General features: G+C 44.6%; 1 protein-coding gene across 9 annotated transcripts in view; it reads right to left on the minus strand.

The window, feature by feature from the left end:
* Positions 1 to 26,905, minus strand: part of SRGAP2 (SLIT-ROBO Rho GTPase activating protein 2) — a 234,957-nt gene that overhangs the window by 51,506 nt on the left and 156,546 nt on the right. For 7 of the 9 annotated variants that reach the window (XM_082350166.1, XM_082350163.1, XM_082350168.1 and 4 more), the window contains 6 exons: positions 26,683 to 26,745; positions 18,404 to 18,619; positions 17,704 to 17,832; positions 9,871 to 10,095; positions 6,091 to 6,192; positions 4,898 to 5,095 (listed from right to left, as the gene is read on the minus strand). In XM_082350166.1, the coding sequence (XP_082206292.1) occupies positions 4,898 to 5,095; positions 6,091 to 6,192; positions 9,871 to 10,095; positions 17,704 to 17,832; positions 18,404 to 18,619; positions 26,683 to 26,745 (933 nt within the window). The remainder of the gene's footprint in view (positions 1 to 4,897; positions 5,096 to 6,090; positions 6,193 to 9,870; positions 10,096 to 17,703; positions 17,833 to 18,403; positions 18,620 to 26,682; positions 26,746 to 26,905) is intronic. The other 2 variants (XM_082350167.1, XM_082350165.1) reach the window with 1 other exon arrangement.

Consider the following 26,905-nt stretch of genomic DNA (forward strand, 5'->3'; position numbering starts at 1 on the left):
TATCAAAACTGAGAATTTTTTCCAAAAATAGGAAGGGAGGCAGGAGCCTATTGGGTGGTTTTGGTTTTTGCCATTGTAAGCCTTCAATTCAGTTTTTATGATCTCACTGATTTCTTTCTAAATAATTCCTAATTGGGTATTAACTGTCAGTGATGAGTTTTATTAATTGAAAAGGATTAGTATAATAATTTTTCTTTCTGAGCCTGCCCTCCCTGACAGACATTTTAGTTGCAGTAAAATGGAGAAGTCTGAGTTGGTATATTCTAGTTCTACCACTTACTAACTCTTCCAACCTTGGGCAAGTCACTTAACTCCCAGAATCTTAGCTTCTCCATCTGAAAAATGGGGATAATATCTTTTTTCACAAGGGTGTTAAAGATGAAATAAGATAACAAGCATGACTGTGATTGTTAACACAAGGACTGGCAACTAGCAGGTGCTCAGAAGTGTTCCTTATACAGAATCACCTGCTCAACCGAAAAACAGTCCTTCTCTAAACTTCTTTGCTTTGTGCTAATACTTAAGAAAGCTCAATCAAAGCAGGTTTCTGGACTTAAAAAAAAAAGTTAGAGGCACAAGAATGGTTTTCAAATTTAATTTAAAAATACCTCTTCTCTTTAAATACATTCTTTCCATGGTGGTATAAAACTCACGGACCTTGCCTAGGCCTTGAATTTAATCTGTGAACCCAAGGCCTTAAGTATCCGCTGCTGCCAGAAGGTGGGGTGGGTGGGAGGAGCGAGCTATGCCTAGCCAGCCCCGTGCACAGAGATACACAGATGTCATTACTGTGGCTGCTTCCCCACCATCCAAGCACGCTGACATTTCCCCTCCTCCCCGTCAATTTTTAAAGCAGGAAACAGCTGTCAGACAGAATACATAATAGAGCAAACATTTCAACAGGAGCGTATCTCCCCACTTTAACTGACAGGGCAGGGGCATTCAAGCATTTGTACCTGCTTAGCACACATTTATCAAGTATCTGTTTATTCTTGGAGAATACCAAGATAAAAAAAGGTCTTGGACCTCACCAAGTCTAGCAGTCTTAGAGCACTCTCCATTCAATGGCCAAAAGAACTGGGTCCTCTCCAACCTCTTACCTTACCCGAATCTGTCCTCCCAAATTCAGGCAGTTTAGCTTTGTTTATTTTATCAGCTATAAGCCCTCCTTCCCCCATTTCATCCCCCATTCAAGAACCCCATACTCCAACCCCCATACAAGGAAATACCTATAAGGGTTTGACAGTACTTGGCTAAAAACAGTGAGCATTACTGCCTATGAGCAGGGAATTGGTTAAATAAATGATGGAACATCCATCCATACAATGATATTCTGTGCAGCCATTACAAAAGGAGGCAGATCTTTTGGACTAACATTAAGATAATAGCCAAAATAAATTAAGTGAAAAAAGCAAAGTGAAGAACGGTATGGATGGTATACTTCTATTTGTATTTCTATTTATTTTATTTCCTTACATTTCTAATGTAATACTATTATATTAAAGGGTACATCAGTGGTTGTCTCCACACAGAATACCTCTGGAAGGACACAGAAGAAACTGGTTTCAATCACTGTCAGAGGGGAGGGGAAGTGGGAGTTGGGGATGGGTAGAGGCTTGACATTTTTCTGTATTCTCTTTTGAAGTCTTTGCATCTTTTTTTAACACTTGCAATAAAAAGGCAATGGGAAAAAAGGTAGACAGTGCTGCATTGTTTGTTATAGAAGACAAGTGATACAAAGCCAAGGAGGTCAGAAAATGTCTTCTCACTTAGAGCAAAGAAGGGCAGAACGCTGAACTGTTCCTGAGCCTTCCCCTCACCTCTGCTTCCTCAGCAGGGCATAGAGAAGGCCTGTGTCCTGAGACCAGGAGACCAGAAGATCAGAGCTCTGGTTTCAGCTCTTGCTGAGGACTTTAAACAAGCTACCCATACTTTTTGGATTTTGGGGGGTTTTTTTTAGTTTTTTTAAAAAAATCTTTCAAATGAGAAGGTTTGGTTAGATGATTTTTTAAAAACACTTCAAGCTTTAAAATTCCATGATTATTTTCCTGGGACTCTTGCAAACGACTGACCTTTGTAGGTCATGCTTCAAATTTTCAATAGATGCCATGTGGGCATATGAATCTGATGACAGCCGAGAGTGGTCAGAAAGCTTTCCTAGCAGCCCTCTGGGTCACTAGGCACACTACTAGGAGTGAAAGCCATGACAAGGGACCTCTTCCCAATCTTCCAAAAGAAGGCAACTTCTAGGATGCGCTACTCTGATGTCTTTGAAGGGCACAGGGAAACACATGGGAAACGTTTGTGGAGACAAAAGACTAAGAAAAGCACATCTGCAGTTGTGTTGGCTTTGTAGGGTTCGGCAAGCACAGGCAGCTGTCCTGGGGAACATGCACGCCCCCTTTTCTTGAATGTCCATTTTGCCACCTCCCAAAAGTCTTTTTATCATGAACTATCTGATGCGTTCCAAACACCAATCACAAAAATGATGAACTCTCTTGTAAATCTGTTACTAGACAAGCCCAGACAAAAAAACCTTCCTGCTAGCCAAGGAAATTTGCACACAATTGTGATAAGTAGCATTACGGCCACAAAAGACAGGAAATGAGTTAGAGGACATCAGTGTATTCAGACAGAGGTGAAAGGATGGGTGGGATTTGGGAGGTCACCAGTTTGAATATGGTCATTCCTGCTCTTACTAAAGGTCAATTTTGAATACAAATGTTATAGCTTCACTTAAAGCCAAAAAGTAATTTCTGACAGTCTTAAATACTGATTTTTATGTCCAAAATTCTTATTTAATCTTGTTCTGCAATGTAACAAGATTGGGTCATTTAAGTAGCGTTATATCTAAGCAGTCCAGACAGACCAGCCAGACAATCCCAAAAGCCTCTCGAGGAGTTAACAACCTCCTGAGACAAAGAAGCTTGGGGAGGTACACAGCCCTCACTATAGACAGGAAGTTTTCTTCATGTCTGTCCCAGGTATTTCATGCCTTCATGCTTTTGCACATGTTGCTCTTTCCTCAAGGAATGCCTTTCTCCTCTTGATTCACTCATTGCCTGATCAGCACAGAAGTTACTTTGTATGTAACGTTTCCCCAACTCCATTTATCCTGATTGCCATTCATGCACATGTGCATGTATGCACTTAACATTTTTTACATTTATTTTTTTTAATTACCCAAATCAACCTATTGTAATTGTATTGTAATTGTTTACATGCAGTAAAGAAGAAAGTTTTCCCTTCATAGGCCTAACTCCATCATTCTCCTCTTCATTTTATATTTTTAGCATTCCCAGCTTATATAGCACAGAGTCTGGTACATAGTAGATCCTTAATAAATGATCAATGAACAATTTAATAATATTCAATGAATAAATTAATAGTGATGATGGGGATAATAAATTTTCAGCAATTTTGAGCACTCGCTACAAAACAGGCAATGTGCTATGTATTTTACAAAAATGAATGAATGAGCCAAAATGTCATTCCATTCTTTCTCTGTATAGATTTTAGTATTTTACTCATAAATGTATTAAAGAATGTTATAATGAAATGACTTAGGAAAATATTAATCATTTGTTAAATGAAAGCAGCAGATTATAAAACAATATGTACAACAGTATCCCATTTTTTATAATAAAATTATAAATATATGCTCACATCTGTGTGTACACATAGAAAAAAGCCTGGAAGAGAATATATTCTAACACTATTATTTCTAGGTTATTGGGATTATGGCTGATTTTTAGTTTCTTTTTACTTCCAGATTCTATATAATAAGCATGTTTTGTTTTGTATTACAAGAAAAAAAAAGTTATTTTAAAAGAATAATATTGTTAAATCACTCCCTTTCAACAGTCTTCTCCAGGACTCAAAAAAAAATTTTTGAAGAATTCTGAGCTTAATTACGTGAAAAAACAGATTTCTTCTTTGAAGGAGATAGCAAATCACTAGTGTTCTTAATGGAGAAAGGGCAGTGTTCAAAGAAGAATTAAACAAATGTTTCCAGTTGGAGGAAAAATTCAATTTACTACATGCAGACTGTGTTTCTTGACTGAAAAACAAGTTAATTCCTCTCATTCAGAATCAGTATGCATATTCACTGGCTATATTTCCTCTCACATCTGCAAACTTAATTTCTTCTTTCTTAGTCGTCAGAAGATTAGGAAATAAATTTTAGTTCAGGCAATAAATCCTACTTGGCAAGCTCAAAATAACTTAATTATTAAAAAGTAGCACCAAAGACCAGCGAGCAACCTTCCAAAGGACTGTTAACACTACTTAAAAAAAATTGGGTCCATCTGTCTAAAAGAGGACTGGGAGATGCATGAATAACAAAATATAATGTTTTAGAATTCTCTGCAAACCAACAATGCTGCACATTACCTGTCCCTTTGAAGTTCAGCCATAATTATGAAAAATAATTTCCCACTTTAAATTATGTCATCATATCATATCAACTAGAAAAGATTACAGACTTTAAAAACAAGATATGTGTTAGCCAAAATATTTCAACGTAGTTCTCAAGAACCAAAAGATGCAGTCCCCCCTTTCACGACCCCTAGGGGTGAGAAGGAAACTTTCAAACAAAATCTTACTAGCTGGTTAAGAAAGTCTTCAAAAAAGAAAATATTCTTGGTAGTGTACTTGGGGCCATCCTTTCTCTTGGGGGTCCCTGTTAGATATACAACTTGTGTATATTTGTGTCTTTAAGTGTAGGGGTGGTCTCTGAACATGCCCAGATCCAAGTCAAGATATTCAAAGACTTGATATCCTGCAAGACACTTGATAAGATATCCTGCAGACACTTGACAAGGACACTGGGATCCAAATGGCCTGTGTGTGCTGCAGTGCCTAAAGATGATCTTTAAATGCCACTGAACCCCCTCACCGTGAAATAGAACTGCTCTGTCTCTTGCTGGTTGGCTCTCCTCTTGGCAATGCTGGGTTTGCTCATGAAGGTTTCTGAGACCGTGGACTTGACGGATTCCATAGAGTTGCTGTACTGGAAGCAATCGGACACATCAAAATCCTCGACGGTCACAATGTCCTGGATGGTCTGCAGAGTGGCCTCCATTGTCTTCTTTACCTGCCATGATAAGGGCCAACATAATGCATGAGGGGCAGGCTGCAAAACAAGAGGTGATGGAGAAGCTTGGAGAAGTGGGAGAGAAGTGGGCTGAGGAAGGAGGGAGGGGACTGTCAGAGGGTGCAGCTCTGCTTCCCATTGGACGGTGCTAAGTGAGTGATAAATATCACACGGACCCTACTGTCTCCAGTGAGGACCTAAAACCACTACTCCCTTCATGCTACATGCTTGACCCAGCTATTTAATGTTCACTTTTTAAATTTAAGATTAGCTCCTGGCTATGCTGGACGTGCTAAGGGAGAGAGGATGAAACAAATCCAAACCAACTCCATCATACAAAGAGCTGGTTAAAAATGTATGATGGGCCTGGTCCTGCAATGCCCCAGGTTCTGTTTCCTGACCTTCAACAAATGAATGAACCTGTTTGCCCATGTGCAAACTAAGTGACCCATCCCCAGGCTTTCCTGATCTTACTGGGGAAAGTTAGACTTACTGAGATGCCAGGTGAGAAGTCACGTGAGCTCAAAAGAAAGGAGCTGATAATTAATCATACTGCCTTTTTAACTGGTTGCTGAAAGCAAATACGTCGGGCCCAGAAGTCACCCTTTTCTAAGAGGATGGAGATGTTTGAAGTGTCAAAGTCAAAGGCCTCTGTTTGTTTGAAAATACTGGAAAAAGCCAGGCATGAGGGGGTGGTTTCAGAGACACAATATTGTTCACACAGCTGCCAAGTGCCATTTTGATTAAATGTGCAAAGGGGGGAAAAAAAAGCATTTTGCAAAAGCTCAAAATAGAGCTCAACCTTTGGCAATGCAAGAGCAACTTCCTGGAGTTCAAGGGCAGGATGTAGCAGAAGGGGAAAATCCAAGCCTACATTTGGCTAGGAAATGTTTGCAGCAGCCCGGACATTCTCTGCATGCTCCTTCCACCTGCTCCCAGACGGGCAGCAGCAAGAGGTTGGACAGGGAAACTCAGAGGGTGGTTCTGAGTCTCACCTCTTCGTTCTCAATCTTCAGGGTGGATAAGCGAGACTGCAGTTGTTGGCATCTCTGTACCAGCTCACTCTGGACGGGCTGCTGGGCACAGAGCTGGGAAGCCTGCCAAAAGAAAGCAATACTAGGTCAGGAAGGGGACACAGTTCTTTTGTCAGAGTCCCATTACTGTTAATAAAACTACTTATATTCAAGCTGTAAAGCTCACAAATTCTATGTTAAAACAAAATCCAAAGCCAAAGTGTGTAGACCTCTTCCAGGACCAAATAGCACAAGAAAGGAATGAGCAATGGAACCTGTTTGGAAAGATCTCTCTCTCTCTTTGGAGCCCACCTCCAGCCTGGTGCTTGGCAGGGACAGGTCTATACAGGGCCTGTGGCTCCAAGGAAGCTGGAGTTAGGGCAGAGAAGAGTGCCTTAGGCAGCCCAGCTCCAGATACACAAAGCTTTGGCACAGTGAGGACTTCCTGCCAGAGGTCCAAGTGGCCACCTCGCTGGCCCCTCCTTCATTCCCTGCTGTACACCAGAGTGAAAGCAGGAGAGAAGTGGGTCAGGAGGCTAACATGCCGCTGTTGGCAGCCAGCATGTGTTTATAAATCTGGGCCGTGCATGAGAGCTCTGACTCAATGAGAGAAAGCGTGAAGCCAGGAACAAGTCCATGGGCTTTGCTAGAGGGCCCCAGAGGGCACGGAATCTTGTGGAACTTGGCATTTTCAAAAAGCCATCGTTTTACTCCAGATCTTCACCAGATCTGTGTGGGAGAGAAGTCTGCCCTTCCTCCAAGGATCACTGTCAACAAGCTTCCCCCTGTGTGAGGGGATGGCTGAGCCACTGTCTCCTGATGGGCCCATGGTGATGGCATGGGCGTGAGGTCACCCACAGTCCCCAGGATGACCGATGAGGAACAGAAGGCTGGCAGATTGGGAGGCAGGACCACGTGGAGGCAGCTCCTGTCACCTTGCCACCACGTGTCCTTTAGCCTCTCGTCTGCAAAGAGACATCTGGATAGAACTGGCCTTCTCGTTCCCCAGCAACGAGTGGGCACATTCACATGCCCAAGACCATTCTCTTGCTTGAAAAGACAAAACCTCTGTTCAGATGGAGGGGGCTGGGACTTGACCTTTTCCTCCATTGGCTTTTAAGCTCTCAACTGACTTGACCTCCTCCCCCAGCTGAGAGGCTGGCCTGAGCCAGCTCTCAGATCTGAGGAGAGCTGACTTCATTCTGGCTCTTGGATAAGCAGACACAATGGAGAAAGCTCAGTGGCCAGGATGGGTTAGTGCCAATAGTGAAACTCTCTGGCTGCCTGATGTCACTGGTCAGGCATTCAGAGCCCCACAAGTCTCTGGGGGCACCAAGGGTAGAGCCAAGCACCTCCTCCTAGTACATCTGAGAGTGCTTGGCATCAATTCATGTGCTGAGTGCCCCAGAACACCAATCAGTGTCGGGCCTTGGCCAATTTCAGGGCTTCCGGTCAAAATGCCATCCGAACTTTGGCCCTAGTTCAAGGACTTCCAGGCAGCTCCCTCTTGTTGCCTCCACAGTCTACAGACAGCCCTCACTGACTGGGGATAGATGGCTGCTTTTCCACTCACATGAAGGCTAGGCTGGAATGCAAAACCTTTGCAAGATCTACGACTGGCCCTGGCCCCTGCCTGGCCCAGCCACTGATCAGCTATATCACACAAAGGGAGGCCCTAGGCAGAAGACTGAACTATTGATTTTTAAAGTAACTTCGACGTAGCAGGGAGGAATCATGGAGGGAAAACCACCTCTACACTAGTTTCTTTAAGAAGCAGCAGGGCTGCTGATGCATGCTTTGGCAGTGGTCCTCTATCGGGGTGCAAGGTAATGCATTCCAGCTGTGCTCTGGAGGATGGAAATGAGGCTCTGACAGGGCTAGGAGGGGGCCTGAGCACCCAGCATTTGGAATCCCCCTTTATGGAGACAAGCTGTTTGGCTTAGAAGGCATCTCAGTCAACACCAGAAAATGTATCACTCCACTCAGCTGGTCCCCAAGTTCCACTGCTTCTTGGGAAGGAATCTCTGTGGCAGCTGGAAAAGGGACTTGGAAGGCAAGTTTGACCAGAAGCCAGGGCAGGTGAGGAATGGGGCTTCCTGGGGCTTGGTGACACACCAATACACCCCCGTATTCTAATTGCACATGCTGCCATCTCACTTCCCCATCTGTTCAGATGCTGACATTTCCTAAGCCACAGCAATGGAAACAAACTGTAAATGGTCTGGTTTTCCCCAAGAAGGAGAGGAGGAAAGAAATCATCTTGATATTTTTGTCTTTAGGATAGAAATGTCCCACTCTCCATGGTGGCCTATTGATGACAGCAAATCCGCTGGTTACAGTATAACAGTTGTCATTCTGGAGGAGGGTTTTCTAAAAAGCATCTGGATGCTAATCTTAACGGAAGCACCACTCCCTTGTTGAAAGGGCATTGTTGTTTTTCCGTCACCCAGCATTCATTCCTCCTTCTTCTGGTAACTTTGGCCTGACTGTCCTTTGCGGGGAACGTTCCACTCACAACTCAGGCCATGTGCTTTGGATGGGGCTCTCCCCAACTTGGGGATGCAGTGTGTGACCTCCGCATAAGCCAATCAGCCGACTGCAGATACCAGCCACAGTGACTGGCTCAGGGATAAGCACGGCACCCAATCAGGACCAAGTAGACACAATGAGACTTTTGTGGGGGCTTCTAGGAGGGAAGCAGACACTCTTTCTGCTGGATTTCAATCTACAAGGAGATAAGGCTGGAAATATAGTCACCTTGCCCCCAAGGGATAAAAGCCTATTTGAGAATAGAGCCAACACACAGGATGTGAAGCAGAAAAAGAAAAACTAAGTCTTGATAAAATTCCCACTCCTAAACCCAACCATGCCTGAAGATCCATCTTGAGCTTTTTTATTATGTAAGCCTATACATCCTCCTGCTGATTTAACCCACAGGTCAAATGGTGGCTCCTACCCCAGCAATAAGATTCACTTTGATGTGTATGTACAACCACCAGAAGAGAAACCACAAGATTCACAGTAGTGAAAACCAAAGAGCTTCTCACTCCTCTCACTTCAGTTTATTTAGGCCTTTCTTGTTTTAGTCATCGGAGGTGAAAAGTCATAAACAGGGCCCCCATGTTCATGCACTGCTGCCTGGATAGCCATTCTTAGGGTTGACATCTTGGCTCCTGTCCTTTCTGTAGGTACCCATTCTTTTTTTGTTCAATACCCAGGCAAAACTATACCTTTTATCACAATCTTCTAAACCCAAGAAAATTTGATCCTTCAGAACTCTGCTGAGTGACAAAAGATCACGTCATCACCCTGCTTAGCCCTCCGTCCCCATCAGAAGCCTTTAGTATCTGGCCCCATCTCAGCTCTCACTTCTTCCAGCCTCACCACTTGGAGGCCTCCACCTCTCTCTTTCCCTTTTGCCATACTGAACTGTTAGTAGCTTTTAGAACACGCTGGCTGTTTTTCACCTCCCCTGATCCTGTTGGCCCCTCTGGGTGCCCCTCCCTGTGCATATTTCTAACTCTCAACTCAGTTGACTGTAAGCTCCCTGAGGGCTCCAATCCCCAATGTCTATGGTCAAGCCTAGTGGACAGCAGGCACCCAGGAGCTGTTTGCTGAATGGCTGGAATGGGCTTCACCCACCAGACATGAAGCCAGCCCCAGGCCTCGCCTTCCCCAGAATAACATGGCTTGAGTGCAGTAAATCTAGACACAAGTGAGCTCAAGCCCCTTGGGGATGTGTGGGTGGGAAGAGGGTCTCACCATGTCCCCCATGTGCGGCTGGAACTCAAACTTCATAGGTGGACAGAAGACATTGTTGTACATCTCCATGAGGCGCTGCTTGTCACTGGTGGCATCGAGGTTTTCTACAGCATTCTCGATGGCGTCCAGACCCTCGTGCTTTGACTGCTCCAGATTCAACTCAGCGGAAAGGAAGGTGCGTAGCGCGCGGTTCAGGCTGGCGTGGTAGCCTAAGTCACAGCACTGCTGTGGAACGGAGAAGGCACGTGAGCAAACCATGGACAGCCACAGGGCTTGGCGGAGGGGGAGGGTGGCCCCCAGGGCAGATCTGACCCTGTCAACAAGACTAGCTGTGCAGCCGGAAGAGGGCTGACCCTCCACGATCTGGGTGATATTTCTCAGTTCTTGACTCCTAGTTCGATATGGAGGATTCCTTAGAGGACTGTGAAGTGGGTGGAATGAAGAGGACTCATTGGGACAAAATGAAATTATGTAATCATGCTCTTCAGTAAACATAAAAGAGTTGGGAGTTAAGGAGAATATTCTTCTATTTTCAGGTTCCTCTGGGGATACCACTGTAGCACAATTCAACAATAAAAATATAGCCTGCCACTCTCTCAGGGTTACTGTGATTTAGTCACCATATACCAATCAAGCCAGGCCATTTCAGCATTCAGGTTCAGAAATCAGAGGTGGTGCAAGAGAACTCCAGGTGAGAGAAGAAACGAATGTGTGTGTGTAGGGGGGGGGGGGGGCTGGGGGGGGCGGGGCGCTGACCCTACTGGTCATCAACCCCCGCCTCCGGCAAACTCCCAACATTTTAGGACAGGCCTTGCTTGTAGATTAGGATTGCTGTACTAAAGCTCCTGCTTGACAGCATTTATGAGATCAAAAATTTCTAAACATAAGCCTTACTGGGAAAATTCACATCATCTAAAGGATTCTGATTGAAGTAACATGGAAAAAAAAAAGTGCTATGAAAGAGGCAATAGTATAAAAAAAACACTGGAAGTCAAGCAACCTTGGAAAAGCCACTCCCCATCTCTGAACCCGTTTCCTCAACTGTAAAATGAACAGATTTGGCCAGGTCAGTGGTTTTCGAGCTGTAGCCCAGAGCTCTATGGTTCTGTGCTCAGGCTGCCCTTGAGAAGGGGGTAACAGGGCAGCCCAACTAGCAGGACTTGGAGTCTCCTACCCCTGCTTCAACCAAACCAGCTCTGCTCTTTTTTTCTATTTAATATATTGGGATTCTGTGTAAGGCCTGGTTTGAGAAAGAAGTCTCCTGCTAGAGAAAAAGTCTGAAAATACTTGGACTAAATATAATCCCCGAGGCCCTCTTCAGCAACGGCATTCTGTAACTCTATGACAATATTCCCCATCCCTCCCAAAGGACCCAAAGATCCAAATTCCTTGGCCATCTTTTATCCCCTCTATTGCTTAAACAGCTTTGAGATCCAGAACTTGAGAAGAAATATCAGAGAAGAATCCATGGATAGAGTAAGACCATCTGCCTGATTGCCATTTCATTCCATAAGCAGGCATTAACTTAACTCTTCCCCCAGCCTTTCCCCCTCTTCATGATCACACTGGGACCAGCCACTATTGGGGAAGAAAAAGCATGTGATGTGCCTCCTCCTCCCAGCATCTAACAAGAAGCTCCGTGACAGAGTGCCTGTCGGGCTGGGCTCTGGATTCAGTGCCAGTGGGCCCTGGCAGGTGCCTAGCTGTGCGGAAGAACAGCATTTACAGCTTAACTAGAGGCGGAGGATGGAAAGACATTAAATTCAGTTGGGAGGGAAGCTAGACAAAAGCGGCTGATTGGGAGGCTGCACGTGCAGGGGCACTTCCTCCTCTGGGAGATGCTGCTGGTCTAGCCAAGCTTCCCTTGAACCTGTAAACCTTCCTGACTAGCTCTGTGTAGACCCTGATGATGAACTCCATGCCTGTAAGTCTGATGAACGGAAGTAACGCTGCCCACAGGGCTGAGCAGGTACGTGGGGGTGGGGGGAGCTTTTCAGTGCAGAAGAGAATTAGGGGGAGGCAGTCTTCGTAACCTTTACATATTTTTGGTAACTCTCCTTTCCTCTCCATTCTCACTCCCTCTACCCTAATTCATACTCTTATCATCTTACAGTGCTGTTTGCTTCACTGTCCTCAAATATGGCTTTTGTTACGCCTACTCCCTGCTGAAGAACCTATAATAGCTCTCATTTTTTTTCCAAAGTACCGTCCACCTTCCTCAGTTGGGAAATTTAAAAATGCCTCCAGGGACTTCCCTGGTGGCACAGTGGTTAAGAATCTGCCTGCCAATGCAGGGGACACGGGTTCGATCCCTGGGCCGGGAAGATCCCACATGCCGCAGAGCAACTAAGCCCATGCGCCACAACTACTGAGCCCACGTGCTGCAACTACTGAAGCCCGTGCACCTAGAGCCCATGCTCTGCAACAAGAGAAGCCACCGCAATGAGAAGCCCATGCACCGCAATGAAGAGTAGCCCCCTCTCGTCACAACTAGAGAAAGCCCGTGTGCAGCAATGAAGACCCAACACAGCCAAAAAATAAATAAAATTAAAAATAATTTAAAAGCAAATAAATATTTAAAAATAAATAAATTTTTTTAAATGCCTCCATTTACTAAGTGTGCTTATTATGTGCCAGTGTGCTAAGAGCTTTATGTACATTCTACATTTTAATCTGCATAGTAACTCCAGTGAGGTTGGTATTATTTTAATTTTCCAGACTAGAAAGCTGAGGCTCAGTGAAGTTAAGCAAGGTCAATAGCCAGAACAAAGTGTAAGTTGTCTTCAGTCTGACCATCTAACATCATCTCCCTCTATTTTCTTCTTTAGACTCTTCTGTTCTAATCCAATGACATACTTTGCTCAGGGTCAAGTATTAGAAAACCATAGGCCTCAAATCAGCTGTATGACTGTAAGCAAGCTACTTAACCTTTCTGAGCCCCACATGGGGATAGCGCCAGACTCAGAGGTTGTTGTGTGGCTGATACACATTTAAACATATCTGGCACCATGCAGACACTTAAACAAACACCAATCACGAATATCTCCAAATCCACTTTCAGCTCCCAGCATTCTCTCCTCCTAAAATATTTCTTACTCCTTTCACCTGGGAACTGACCCAATCTTCAAGATCCAAATCAAATTCTCAGCCCCTAGGAAGCCAGCCAGCCCTGCAACTCTGGCATATATTGACCTTGGCCTCCACTCAGAACAACATTCTTCTGCAGCCCTCATGTGACACAGAATGACACTCCCTCATTCTGTGACTCGCCATTTCACATCGCCCCAACAGAAGGCAAGAGGGCTTGGCCAGTGTCTTGTTCCTTCTTTGCATCCCTCACCATTAGGCCTTGCTCATAGTAGGCATTTAATAAACATCAGTTGATTGACTGATGCCAGGAATACAGATTCTAGCCTCCCAGGAAATAATCTACTTAGGCTGAATACTGATCTAAGTCAAGTGGGCAGATGCGGCCCCTGAAGCCCTTTGTTTTACTTAGTCTGTATGGCCTTCGGAAGACATGGAACTTTCCTGGGCCAGTCCACTGTCTCTATTATATAACTGCTCTGTAGCTTCTCTGTGTCAGCGCATGGGGGTCTGACTCACAATGTGCCCTCAGGCTCCCCTATGCCTCCAGCCAACCAGGGAGATTCGGAATAGGTTTTCCAGAGTCTTGGCTATCCACATATCTGAAAGGGCAAGAGCCAGAAACTGAGGCTTCAACAAAGAAGCAACTTCTCGCAAGGTTAGGTAAACAGGATTTGAATATTTCATCCCTGTTCCCGGTAGAATCCCAGTGAGCAGAGGCAGCACATTATTTTGCTCACAATGGGGACAAAGTATGCTTTCCATGGCTTCTGATGAGTTCTGTGGCCATGCCGGGCTCCCCTGGCCATTTCTGGGTTATATAAATGTTTGATGAAAACTCTCTCAGGGGAAATCAAATTTTTATAAGAACTTAATGATAGCCCTTCCAGATGTGTGATGACTTGAACTGACAGCTCATTAACCCTTTACCAGCTGATAGTCTCACCCAGAGACTCTAGAGAAGGCCTAGAAAGGAAACACCCACTTCAAACTTCTACGGAAGCAAGAAATAATTGCCCTTAATAAAATGTCCTATTGAGAAAGCTGGGTTCCCTCCTGTCTGACTTGGGTGCACATGGTGTCACAGATTCTCTGCCCATGCACACAGCACTCACAACACTCCATGAGGACAATGCCCGGTTCTTCATTCCTCCATCTGCTCCTGGGGGAGAGAAGCACATTCCAAGGAGCCTGTGGTTCTTAGACTATCTCAAGTCACTTCTGAATATCTTTTTGGTCTGAAGTCAAGGTTTTCCTGGTGTGTGTCAGATGCCTCATGTAGATTCCTACAGTCTGAGATTAAATATTATACTATATAATAAAAAGAAGTCAAGGGCTAGTCCTTGTGTCAATGGACTGACATCGACAAAAATCACTTCTTTCACTTATCCTCGATGCCTTAGCACACACTGAGCTTCGACACCGCAGGAAGGAGGCAGAATGGTGTCCGTAACAGATGGCAATGGACTGGCACAAGATTCATCCCACATCTTAAAGCAAGTTCTGGATACTGTCGAGATCAGAATGCCAAGGGACCCGGGTTCCCCACTCACCCCTGCTCTAACTGTTGGTTCATGGCCAAAGCGTCCTTTTGGCCATTTTTATGGCAACAGATCGGCAAGAAAAAGCAAGGAACTAACTGATACATGTAATAACATGGATGCAGCTCAAAAACATCATGCTGGGCAAATGAAACCAGATATAAAAACATATATACTATATAAAAATCCCATCTTTGTGAAGTTCTACAACAGGCAAAACTAATTCACAGTGAAAGAAATCAGAACAGGGGTCGCCTCAGGGTGTGGGATTGATTGGGAAGAGAAAAGAGGAACTTTCTGAGGTGATCGAAATATTCTACATCTTGATAGAGATGTAAGTTACAAGGGTATAGGATACTCCACAATTTGCAATTTAACACTTAAGTTCAGTCACTGTATGCAAATTAGATCTCAATGAGAACAGTGTTGAAAGGCATAAAAAGGAAAAAAATCTTGGCTTAGGAAATCATCTTCTTCCTCCTTCTATTCTTTTCTTCCTTCAATAAACAGATTATGTGCTCAGCTATGCAGTAAGCCCTATACTTATGTATGTATGTATGTATGTATGTATGTATTAAGGTAAAGAGGAGACTTGGTTCCTGCCCTCATGGAGCTTATAGAGACTAAAAGACATTCCTTTGTTCTTAGTGCAGTGGCTCTCAAACATTTTTGACCTCCAACTTACAGTAAGAAATACATCTTATATTGTCTCTCTCTCTCTCTCTCTCTCTCACACACACACACACACACACACACACACCCCAACACAATAGTTTCACCGAATAAAACTTAACCTTACTAGTATGATGCACCCTGATATTTTTGTTCCCATTCTGTTCTAGTCTATTCTACCCTAGTATAGTTTATTCATTAAAAAAATAAATAAATCAAACCCATAAAAATTATTTCATGACTCCTCTAATGGATCATGACCTACAGTTTGAAAAAACACTGTCCTAGGGCCTCCTGTGCTTAGCCCTGGTGCTGCAATTAGCCAGTTACATAGAAATGATTTGTCTGTATGTCTGTGAATACTTCTAGGGTAAGAACTACTTTATTCTTTTTGTACCCCTGATGCTGCTGAGCACATAGCTTCGTCCCAAGTAATACTTAATGAACATTTGTAGAGCAGAATAATGTAAACTTTTATAAAAAAAGAGTAATTAATTTCACCTCAGGAAAAACACAAACAACAAACAAACAAAATAAAACAAGAGCAACTTTACTACCCATGTGGCCTGGAATGCTACCAGCCTGGACTTGCTCATAGTGACCTAGACCCATGCCCTGGCTGAGCACCACGGAGGCTGGCAGACTGCTTTTTCATGGCACCTCACACAGCATCCTGTGAAGACAGGCTCTTAACAAACTTCTTTTTTTTTAAATGATGAGAATAAGAAGTAAAATAGCTTGCTTCTTGGACTGATTTTAAAATACCCACTCACATTTGACGGAGGCTCTGTGGACTGTGCCTGACTTAGCAGTAGCCCCTCTCATCCCCTGAGGTCAGGGTTTTGGTGAAAGGGGAACGAAAGCTACCCTGGGGGCAAAAGAAAGAGAAAAGGACAAACCAGTAGCAGAGGTGTGGCGGACCACCCAGGCTGATTTTTTTAATCGAATGTGAGATAAATAGCAGAAATTGAGCACAAGAAAGAAGTGATTCTCTTCCTCACGCTGAGAACAGGCCTCTCTCCCAACAGTGAGGAGGAGAAAGGATCCTGTCTAGGGTCCTGACCTCCACTGAAGGACAGTGTTCAGATTGGCATCAACAAGCAGAGAGAACAAAGCAGGGCCTGAACAGGGATCAGGGCTCCACTTCCCCAGCAAGACAATGACACCCAGGGCATTAAGGGGCTGAAATCTACTGACTCAAAAAGCCTTGGCTGAAGGGAGACATAAATCTGTATTTTAGAAACTTTCCCCAAGCAGCTCCAATGTGAGGCCAGATTTAAGTACCCAATGATGTAGCCCAATTCTTCAGTTTGCCAGAGGGTGGAGGGGAGACAAAGCAGAGTTCCAAACCAGTTCCACGACAAGCCCCAGATCACCCAGCTAGTTACGCAATGGTGAATCTTAGACCAGAACCACACATGACATTGTGAAGTGTGGCAGGTTCATTCGCGGAGAAACCAAGGTAGACAGGCAAGTATGTGAGGTCTGGCCAGAGGCTTGCAAAACCCAGCTGCTCCTTGCTGACAGCCACAGGCAAATATCAGGCCTCGAGAGGAGACTGGCCAGGGTCTGCCTGAAGCCCTGGAAACTGGGATGCTTATGCTGAGTTGGCTGGCTCCAGGCCCCTCACTTTGATGACAGGAGAGAGAGGTGAGAAAGGGTGTACTTACGCAGCTGCAGTCAGGGCTGGCTCAGAACTGGGCCAGACTGGAGTTTGCAGGTGAGATCGATTGCAAGACTTAACTATAAGGTGTGAGGAGAAGCAGCAGGAGAAACAAGGCCAAGGTTGACCCATAAGGCCAAAGACAAAACCCTTATCCCTTGTGCCTGCCCCATGCAAAACACATGAGCCTCATATCCTGCTTCTCACATCATATGTGTGCCACAGCGAGAAGTATGGGTCACATGTCAGAGGCATCTGGATACCTTCCGGACCAGGACTCTAATTTGCAGTTTAACTTTGGGCAGGAACCCTTTTGACCCCGACCTAGATGCCTTATCTACAAATTGGAGATAGTAATATTGATCCCAAAGGGTGACAAGACAACCAAATGAGACAATATTGAGAAATATTAAGTGCTATATAAATATAAGGTATGACATTCTAACACTTTAGCTCTTGTCACTCACTTCTATGGGCAAGTACCTGATCTAAGGGAATATTTCCTAGGAGACAGAAGTGCACAGTAGTTGTGAGCCTGGGTTTAGAAATCAGACCTAGGTACCAATTTTCCCTCTGTCACTGATTAGCTGACTCTGGGTAAGTCATCTAAACTCTCTGAACTTTAATCTGTAACAGTGGAGGTAATAATGCCTTCCTCCCAGGATTCCAGTGAGGACTGAATGAGAAAAATTATGAAGTGCTTTACCTGGTACCTGGTACATGGCAAGCCCCTGAGGGATCATGGCTACCATCTTCATAATTGTTCTCAAAATGCTTTAAGATGCCTGAGTAACAGAACTGGGGGACTCCTGACCAGATCTTCGAATCCAGGAAAGAGGTGCCCTTGTACCCTTGGCTTTAAGCACTTACATCAATAAGGTCAGACAGGTCGTGGATGTAGTACTTGAAGACAGATGCATTGGTTGCTTCCAAAGCCAGTAAGTACTCATTCCGGGCTTTAATGGCCTTCAGCTTATTCTCTGTATACTTGGCTTGGCGCTGAAAAGGAAACAAAAGTTCAATTTTACTTTTTTTTTCTTTTTTAAAGAGGGGAGATTGTTCTCTAAAAGATGAAAGTACAGTACATTCGAGAACCACAATTGTGCTGCTACTCCCTATGCGCATCTGCCTTAAATTGGGTACTAATTCTGTTTAATGAGATTCAAGGGCATAATGTAGATCAATCCAAGAAAGGTTAATGAGGCTCCCTACTTTAGATGCGTGTCCCACTTTGGTTCTATCTGTAAATTCCATTCTCCATCCTTACCCCGCGACCCTGAAGGAGGTGTCACTATATCTGCCTCTGAACACCTGACATCTGAAGCCAAACCCTACGGTTCCCCTCCCAGGCTTAGGAAAGGCAACTACTGTTTCTTGTTTGTCTGCTACAGATGCCCAAGTTCTTCCAATACCTAGGATTTCTTCCAGGGCAGACAGCAAGGTCATTAGGCACTAAAGGAACCCAGAGCTTCCTTGTTTTGCTCTCCACAGGGTTTACTGGAAAATTCCTATCAGTCCTGACTTCCAGAGTGTTCCTCCCCAGCCCCTACAGTTGCCAGAGCCTACACACCTTCTCCTTCATCTTCTCGATCTTCTTCACTGAGCTCCTCCGGACATGCTTCTCCTCAATGCGGACGTTGGATGTGGAGTCAGGGGAGCGTGGGGTCTGCCGGTCCTCCTGCTTGACGGATTTTCCAATTTGCTTCTCCTCCTGCTTCTCCGCCTCCTTTAGCTTGCTCTGAGCACTGATGCTGTCGGCATTGTACATGTGATATGTCTTCATGACCTGTAAGACACCGCCCGCCCCCACCCCTAGAGGTCAAGCCAATGGGGTCAATTCTCTGTTTTACAGGCTAAGAGACTCAGCTGGACCTCTCCCCCATGAAGCAATATCCTCATATCCTTAAGTGCAAAATTCATACGGTTTGGTTCAGCAAACTTTCTATATGAAAGACCACTCCAAAGCACAGGAAAGCAGTATTTGAACTAAGCCAACATGTCTTATTATTAAAATGATTTTACGTCTTCCACCGTGATCATTTACTTCTATTTATTAACATTTATAAGCATTTCTATTTTATATTGGCCAAGTAATTTCCATCAGTTAGTCATCTCACAAGACCAAGATGGGAAACACCACCACTCAGACCCCAGGAGCAAAGCCTTCCCGGGCTGTTTGGGACCCTGAAGAGGGCAGCACAGCCTGTGGAGTAGCCTATACTTTGGGGACTTTCAGATATAAAATGGGGAAGAGGAACAGCTCCAAACCCGCTTTCTACTGGCCTCATGTCCTAGGGATCTGTCTTTCGGCTTTATCCAGATCATACACCCTCTCTCACAGCAGCAGCAAGAACAAGGGCAGCTACCATTTACTGAGCACTCCTGGCTGTGTGCCAAGTGCTACACACACATTTTCTCATTTCATTCTTGTAGCAATCCTGTGATCTAGACAACAACCCCATGAAGACGGTAAACCTGCAGAAAATTTCAGGTAAGAGCCTAAGAAGGAACAAAATCCACATCAAATGAAACTGGAGTTGCCACAGAAAGGAAGTAGTATCAAAGGAGAGGACACAATTTTCCAATTTTCCTTCAAAGCAACTGTCTGGGAGTCTGGTCCCTTTTCCTAATGAGGAGGCTGGAAAGCCTGGGACCTATGTTCATTTCCTCCCAAACGTACTACTTCCAGCCACCAGGTGCCTGCTCCTTCCTGCTGGAGCTCTCTGTTTCCACACAGGGAGCCTCTTCTTCTATCTGGAAATTAAAAATGCTTGATAACAAACCAAGCAAGCTGAAGTTCAAGAGTGCTGACATTTTGATGCCATGAGAGGGAGAATTAGAGAGTGTAGGGGTTGGGGTGTATGTGTGTGTGTGTGACGGGGGCGGGGAGTGACTGAACAACAGAGGAGAGCCAGGGTGTAATACTAATAATAATCTCTATCAGTACACGCTGTGTGTCAGGGGTCTTATGTATGTCACCTCATTTAATGTTCACAACAAGTCCGAAGGACATGCTATTATTTCCACTTTTAAAGATGAGGAAGCTGAGGGACTCCTCTGGTGGCGCAGTGGTTAAGAATCCACCTGCCAATGCAGGGGACAAGGGTTCGAGCCCTGGTCCAGGAAGATCCCACATGCCATGGAGCAACTAACCCCGTGTGCCACAACTACTGAGCCTGCGCTCCAAAGCCCTCGAGCCACAACTACTGAAGCCCGCGCACCTAGAGCCCGTGCTCTGCAACAAGAGAAGCCACCGCAACGAGAAGCCCGTGCACTGCAACGAAGAGTAGCCCCCACTAGCCGCAACTAGAGAAAGCCCATGTGCAGCAATGAAGACCCAACAGAGCCAAAAATAAATTAAAAAAAAAAAAACAATATAAAGATGAGGAAGCTGAGACTCAAAGAGATTAACTATCACACCCAAGGTCACACAGCTAGTAAATGAATCAGAATCAGGATTCAAACCCAGGATTGTCAGACCACAAAGTCCACATTTTTAGCCACTAAGCACCAGTGTCTCTCCTCTGCCTATGACTACGGCTGGATTAGTTGGGAGGAAAGGCTAAATTTAGTCAAGAGAGGCTTAAAAAGAGAATCTGGTTTCGTTTATAAATGTGAGTTAGAGCAGTAGGCTCAAATGGGGGCTAACTTGGCCCCCGGAGGACCAATGCCTGGAGACATTTTTGACTGTCACAACATTATCTGGCCCCAAATGCCCATGGTTCTGAGGCTGAGAAATCCTGGGTTAGAGGGATTTTGTGGGTATGTTCCTCTCTTAGCTGGAGGTGGAGGAAAGAGTAAAGAATACTGGGACACTGACAAAATCAAAGTACTTTAGACTTTAAATAATGTCTCATTTTCGATGCAGAATGCTTTAAATCAGCTTCACCTTATTCTGAACCTGACATCATTTCCCATAAGTATAAGACCTACTCTGTATATTCTGTACACAGGAGAAGCAATATTTAACAACTGACAGCATTAAAAACCTTCCTAAGTAATTCAGTCTTTCCAGATTGACTAAAAAGCAAGAAAGAGGCATCTGTCATCCTGGCTGAAGAAGGGCAGATAGGAGGCTCCTTTTTCTCTTTTGACCTGAATGTGACCAAGGGATTCAAAAGTTTGAGTGAACAGTTTTAAAAGTGAATTGATTTTAAGAAAGTGATTTTTTATTCCATGAAGATGCATAATAAATAAAGAAGAAACACTATGAATGAACATGAGAGACAAAAAAAGGGGTCAAAGGAACAGTGTCAACAGGACAATAAATGAAGTAATAAAAATCAACAATTTATATTACTCCTTTCCCCTAAAGAACTTAAAGAACTTGCTTTAAAAGAGTAAAACACTACCTCATCTAAGAAACTATAAATTCCTAAGGGTAAGCACCACTTCTTTTGTGTTTTCCTTTCTGCTTCACAGTTAAGAAATATGTACACGGTAGTAGTTTTACAATCAATGTGGTTGCCCAAATGACTTAATGACACTGAATCTCTCCTCTTTGCAAATACAGAAGTATAACTAGTGTCTTTCAACTCAAGGGAAAACTAGGTATCCTGAGGCTGAAGCTTGAATAACTGATGTCAAAACAAGTGGAGAAGTAGGGAAGTCAAGATAGGAGTTGGAGAAATATATATAGTGAGGCAAAACAAACTAGGGGAAAAACTCAGAAGTCTAAATTCGCAGTTCTACAAAGGAATTCACTCTACTTTGAAAAACTAAATATTGAATTCATGCTCTAGCTCTGCTCTTCCCCAAGCCACACTAGAATAATAGAAAAGAGTTCTTTTATTATTATTTTTTAGGTATAAACTGAGAAAAACAAAAAGAATGAAAGCAGAAGATGAAAAGGGGAGGGGCAAGTAGTAACTGACCTACTGAATCCTAAACCAAAAGTAGGGAGAGGCACGAAGCAACCAGTAAATCACAGAAGCCCTCAGAGGAGTTGGTGGCAGTGGGACGAAGGTGGAGCTAAAAACAAGAGAAACTATTGAGCACCTGAGAACAGTTAGACTCCCAGACCCCATCCCCTCCCCCTCTGTGGTGGAAGACTAGAGGTTTATTTTCTATGGTCTGGGGACACCAGGCTCAGCTGAAGATAGGGGTACTGAACTTAAAACAGGAAAATTCTACACTGAATGTTGAGATGGCCAGGCCTCTTCATGACTCAGCCCCCAGACACAGGCAGGAGATCAGAAGAGCCTTATCTGAGGAATCTGCCCATCTGATATAAAAGATCTACAAATACTGATATCAGGGCTTCCCCATGGACACAGTCCAGTCAGATCACCCTACAGTAAAGACCACAGTTGACACAGAACTTCCAAGCAGATTTTTAGTGTCTCACTTTAAAATATGAGCAGGCAGCAAAAATTACCAAACATTTAAGGAAAATATCTAACGTGAAAGACCAAGACCAAAGCAAACAATTGAGAGTTAACAGAAAGTACACAGTAAGAAGAAAACTTCAAAAATAATCCATCAGTAATATCCTCAGAGAGATCAATGAGAAATGAAAAGACATTGCATCATGAAACAAGAGCAGGATACAGCAAAAAAGGAATATTTAGAGAACAATAAAAGAGCTCTTGGCAATTAAGATTCAATTCAAATATCTCTCCAAAGAGCCTGACTTCATGCCCTTCTTCTGTGTAGACATGTGAAAGATTCATCACCTCGTATTTTACTTACTGCTTTTGCTTTTCTGTCTCTTCTATTAAAACTAATGCCTTGAGTTCAGGGACATCTCTTATGTGTCTGAGTGCTGAAGACAAACAGGCAGGCAGAGGGGGGGCACTATTAACTGACAGTGTTTCAAGGGAGCAGGTGCTAAATTCCAGTCTGAAGTGGCTCTGCAGACAGCTGCTGCACCAAATCAAGGGGACATATATTCACGGGGAGGACAGAAGCTTGAAACCTCTGGGGCAACAACAGCTCCAGTGTCCCAACACCTTTTCTTTCTTTCTCAATTCTAGGGCTTCCTTGGCTCTTCCTACTCAGCCAGTCCACGTGGCTCAGTGCCTCCACCTTCAATCCTTTCTATGGGACCTTGCTGGGCTTCTCCAGATACAGCCTCTGAGTATAACTGAGGCAGAGAATTCCGGAGTTCTTTTCCGGAGTTCTTTGGGAAGCAGTGTGCTCTGACTTCAAAGGCATTCCTGATTCATCAGTCAGAAAATGAAAACCACTTATGCCATGGCCTGTAAACTAGCCAGCCCATTAGGGGGTAAAAAGCACGTGGAGGAGAATGCTCACTGGGACTGCTCTCTGAGAGCAGCTGTGGCAAGCGGCCCCTGGCACAGAGTGCCAAGTCAGGAAAATCAAAGGACTTTCAGGCAGATAAAAGGAAGGTAGAGAGAGGCAGCTGGCCCCTTATGGTGAGAGTCTGGGCCTCTCACCCAAAGGCATCTTTATTTGGGAACACCTGGGTCCTGCCCCTTGGATCATCAAGGTTCAAAAATACCTAAATTATCAACCCGTAGGTGATCAGTCTCCCAAAAAGAGGTATTTGTGGGCATTAAGGGCAGATACAAGGTAAGAAGAGCACTGAATACGGTGGGTCTTTACATCCTTGATTTCCTTTATCCTATGCCCACGAATAACTTCTATTGCTTATAGAGGCCCTTACTGAAGATCAAATAAGGGGAAAGTTCCTTATAAGAAGTCCTCCCAGGCCTCCCTGGTGGCACAGTGGTTAAGAATGTGCCTGCTAATGCAGGGACACGGGTTTGAGCCCCGGTCCAGGAGGATCCCACATGCCGTGGAGCACCTAAGCCCGTGCGCCACAACTACTGAGCCTGCGCTCTAGAGCCCACGAGCCACGACTACTGAGTCCATGCGCCACAACTACTGAAGCCCTCATGCCCTAGAGCCCACGCTCCGCAACAAGAGAAGCCACCTCAGTGAGAAGCCCACGCACTGCAACGAAGAGTAGCCCTCACTCGCCGCAACTAGAGAAAGCCCACATGCAGCAACGAAGACCCAACGCAGCCAAAAATAAATAAATAAAATAAATTTATTAAAAAAAAAAGAAAGAAGTCCTCCCTTGTTCCCTTCTTAACTCCACTGAGAGAGGCAGAGACACAGAGAGAGTATATACAGCAAGTATCTCCTAAAAGCCAGCATACAATAGTCCCAAGTTCCTACTTGATGAAACCACTGTCCCATATAGGGTGACCGATCATCCTGGCTTACTCAGGACTTTCCTAGGCTCAGCACTGAAAGTCTCATGTCCCAGGAAAGCCTTCAGTTCCAGGCAAAACAAGATAGTCAGTCACCCTAATGCCATGGTGCCTTTCTCAGACTAGTCCTACACTTACCTCACCCTCCAGAAGAAACAACTCATCATTCTATTCTCTGAACTTTCTAATGGCCTATAGAATCTGCAAACTCATCTGACCCTTAACTATAGTCTGATATTTCATGAAGCATGACTCCCCCAAACTCCCCACCCCCAAGGAAATGGAGACACCAGCACATGGAGTATGTGGAGAGCGGGCTCAACAGAGGTCGGGAGCATCCCCTAAGATCATATAGCTGGTGGAGACTGGGTAGAATTTGGGTTGCCTAATTCAGGAGACTCTGGTCATTAGACCAGGGTTTGTCAGTCTTAGTACTATTGACATTTTAAGCCAGACAGTTCTTTGTTGTGAGGGCTGTCCTGTGCATGATAAGATTTCAGTTGCACCCTGACCTCCAGCACCCTCTGCTCCAGCTGTGACAGTTACAAACATCTGCAGACATTTCCAAGTGTCCCCCTGCATGAAAAAATCCCCCTGCTTGAGAATCACTGCACCAGACTGTTCTGCCTTCTCTGGAACTTTCCAGTGCTCTCTACTCTTTTTTCTCTTCCCATTGCCTACTAGAGGAAAATGTCAAATTTTTGTTTGGGCCTTGGATAGATTCTAAGAGTGTGTACTAATTCACCTAATGAAAGGGGACACCAAGCCCAGCCAGTTCTTGGTTTGCACGCTAATGGGAAGACTTTATGCTCTGCGTGGACTATGGCCTCATGGTGGCCAGTGAAGTCCTGGGCAACTTCGGATGGCCTGGAGACTACAGCCCAAGGTGCCAGCTCAGCCCTCCTTAGAGCAGTGAGTTCCAAGGTTTTTTTTCTCACTCCAACACATATTATGCCTTTTCACTTACTTATTTTTTAAAAAAAAAAAATCAGCATATTAGGAGATCTAGAATTCAGAGGAAAGCTAACAGGTCCCTAGATGCTGCTCTTCCTCTGCTGCCTCAAGTCCCGCTGCAGACGTGGCACACTGGATTTATACTGGTTTGCAGTTTGCTGATTACCCACCCGACTCTTCCCCAGAAAGGGCAACAGCAGAGGCCCAAGATGCTTATGGGAAAACAAAAGGATTCATATAATGACTACATGTGTCATTTTCTATCTTAGTGAATTATTTGCCAGGAGAAAGGAGTAGTAGCTCTTCTTCGTGACTAGATGATGCTCTAAAAATACATAAAGTGCAGAAGTAAAGCATTTAAAAGACCAGAGGGTTCAGGAAACTCGTCCAGTCTGAAAAAGGTTCACGTCAACATGCTCCTATTTTTAAACAGCCTTAACTTCATTTGAAAGAAATGAAAACTTGGGAACTGAACCAAAGGGAACCATCTACCTACTTGGCTTCAGAGTAGAAGAGTCACAGAGTAGAAATTGCAAACAAACTGAGCGTCACTGGAGATAAAGCTGATGACCACTCTACCCTATTTACTTGCTTAACAGTTGCCATGACAAAGTGGCCACACCTAGGCTTTTGGATCAAGAACATGGAATTCTCTGATCCCAAATGCCTGTGATACATGTCGCCACTGCCTGTCTTCCTGTGAATTTAAAAAAAGAAAGAAAGAAAGGAAGGAAGGGAGGGAGGGAGGGAGGGAGGGAGGAAGGAAGGAAGGAAGGAAGGAAGGAAGAAAGAAAGGAAGAAAAAGAAAAAATGCAGTGAATAAGCAAGTAAACACAGGAAATCAATTTCACTTCCAAAACAGGATGGGGCAATCCTGGAGAATGACACCAAGGCCTGGCACCGCCCAGCTGGAGAAGGGGGCCCTGAAAGGCTTTAGCTGCACAATAGGAATATTCCCTATAGGGCAGCAGGCAGTTCCTTGGTGTGCGTGTTTGTTTTAAATTATAATTAATGAAACATGGCTGGGGGGAGAAACAGCCCCCACCACCTCCCAGTGCATGAAGAAACGCACATCAGCCACAGGCGTCATGTGCCTGAAGCGCCAGTCACTTCAGAACAAATTGTGTTTCCTTCTCCAAACCCGAAGCCTGGCCCTTCACTGAGGTGTGGCCTTTATAAAGCCCCAGGGAGTCGATGCAAAGCTCTCTCTGCCTGAACTGGTCCCTTATGTTAAGGGCATTTAGGACTCTGCGTCCCTGTAGAGCACTCGTTCTAGTCTCAAACCAGGAGATCAATCCAAGAACTGATGCAAAACTTTGAACAATAGGTCCTTTCCAATAGGGCGAGTATCATTCATGGAGCAATGCAAGCTATGTTCCTTGCCATTAGGTTCGGGGGTCCCTGGTTTGCTGTTAATGAGGGTCAGTTGTGCTGGTGACCTAGGCCTTGGCTGGTCTCTGGTGATAATGCCCCCAAAGAAGCCAGAGTTAGCTTGCACAGCTGAAGAGAGATCTTATTTTGAGAAAGTGTCTTTGGGCTCATTCCAGTTTGAAAATAAGAGTGTGAAAAAAGAGATGGGTGAAGTCATCCCTAGCGGAGACCATGCATGTCCTCAACCTCAGCTCAGTTCTGTTGCTGACGTGAGTATGGCCACAAGCTGCCAAATGCTGCTTCCCTCTGCTTGTGAAAGAGCCAAGCAACCCAGCTGATTTACCGAGTAGAGCTCATTCAGGACCTTCATCAAATCATCTTGGAGCTGCTGGCCGACTTCTTTACTCTGCAAAGAAAGAGGAATGAAGGTTAATTGGGAAACAGAAGGAGGGAGGAGGGGGCAACAAAGGCAAGGGCAGCACTGGCTCTACAAATAACACAGACTCAATTAAGGCCCATTATTTAACCCAGCAAATCAGATAATCACTCCGATCAGACCAAATTAT

Source organism: Balaenoptera borealis, assembly GCF_965194805.1.
Source record: "Balaenoptera borealis genome assembly, chromosome: 1".
NCBI lineage: Eukaryota > Metazoa > Chordata > Mammalia > Artiodactyla > Balaenopteridae > Balaenoptera > Balaenoptera borealis.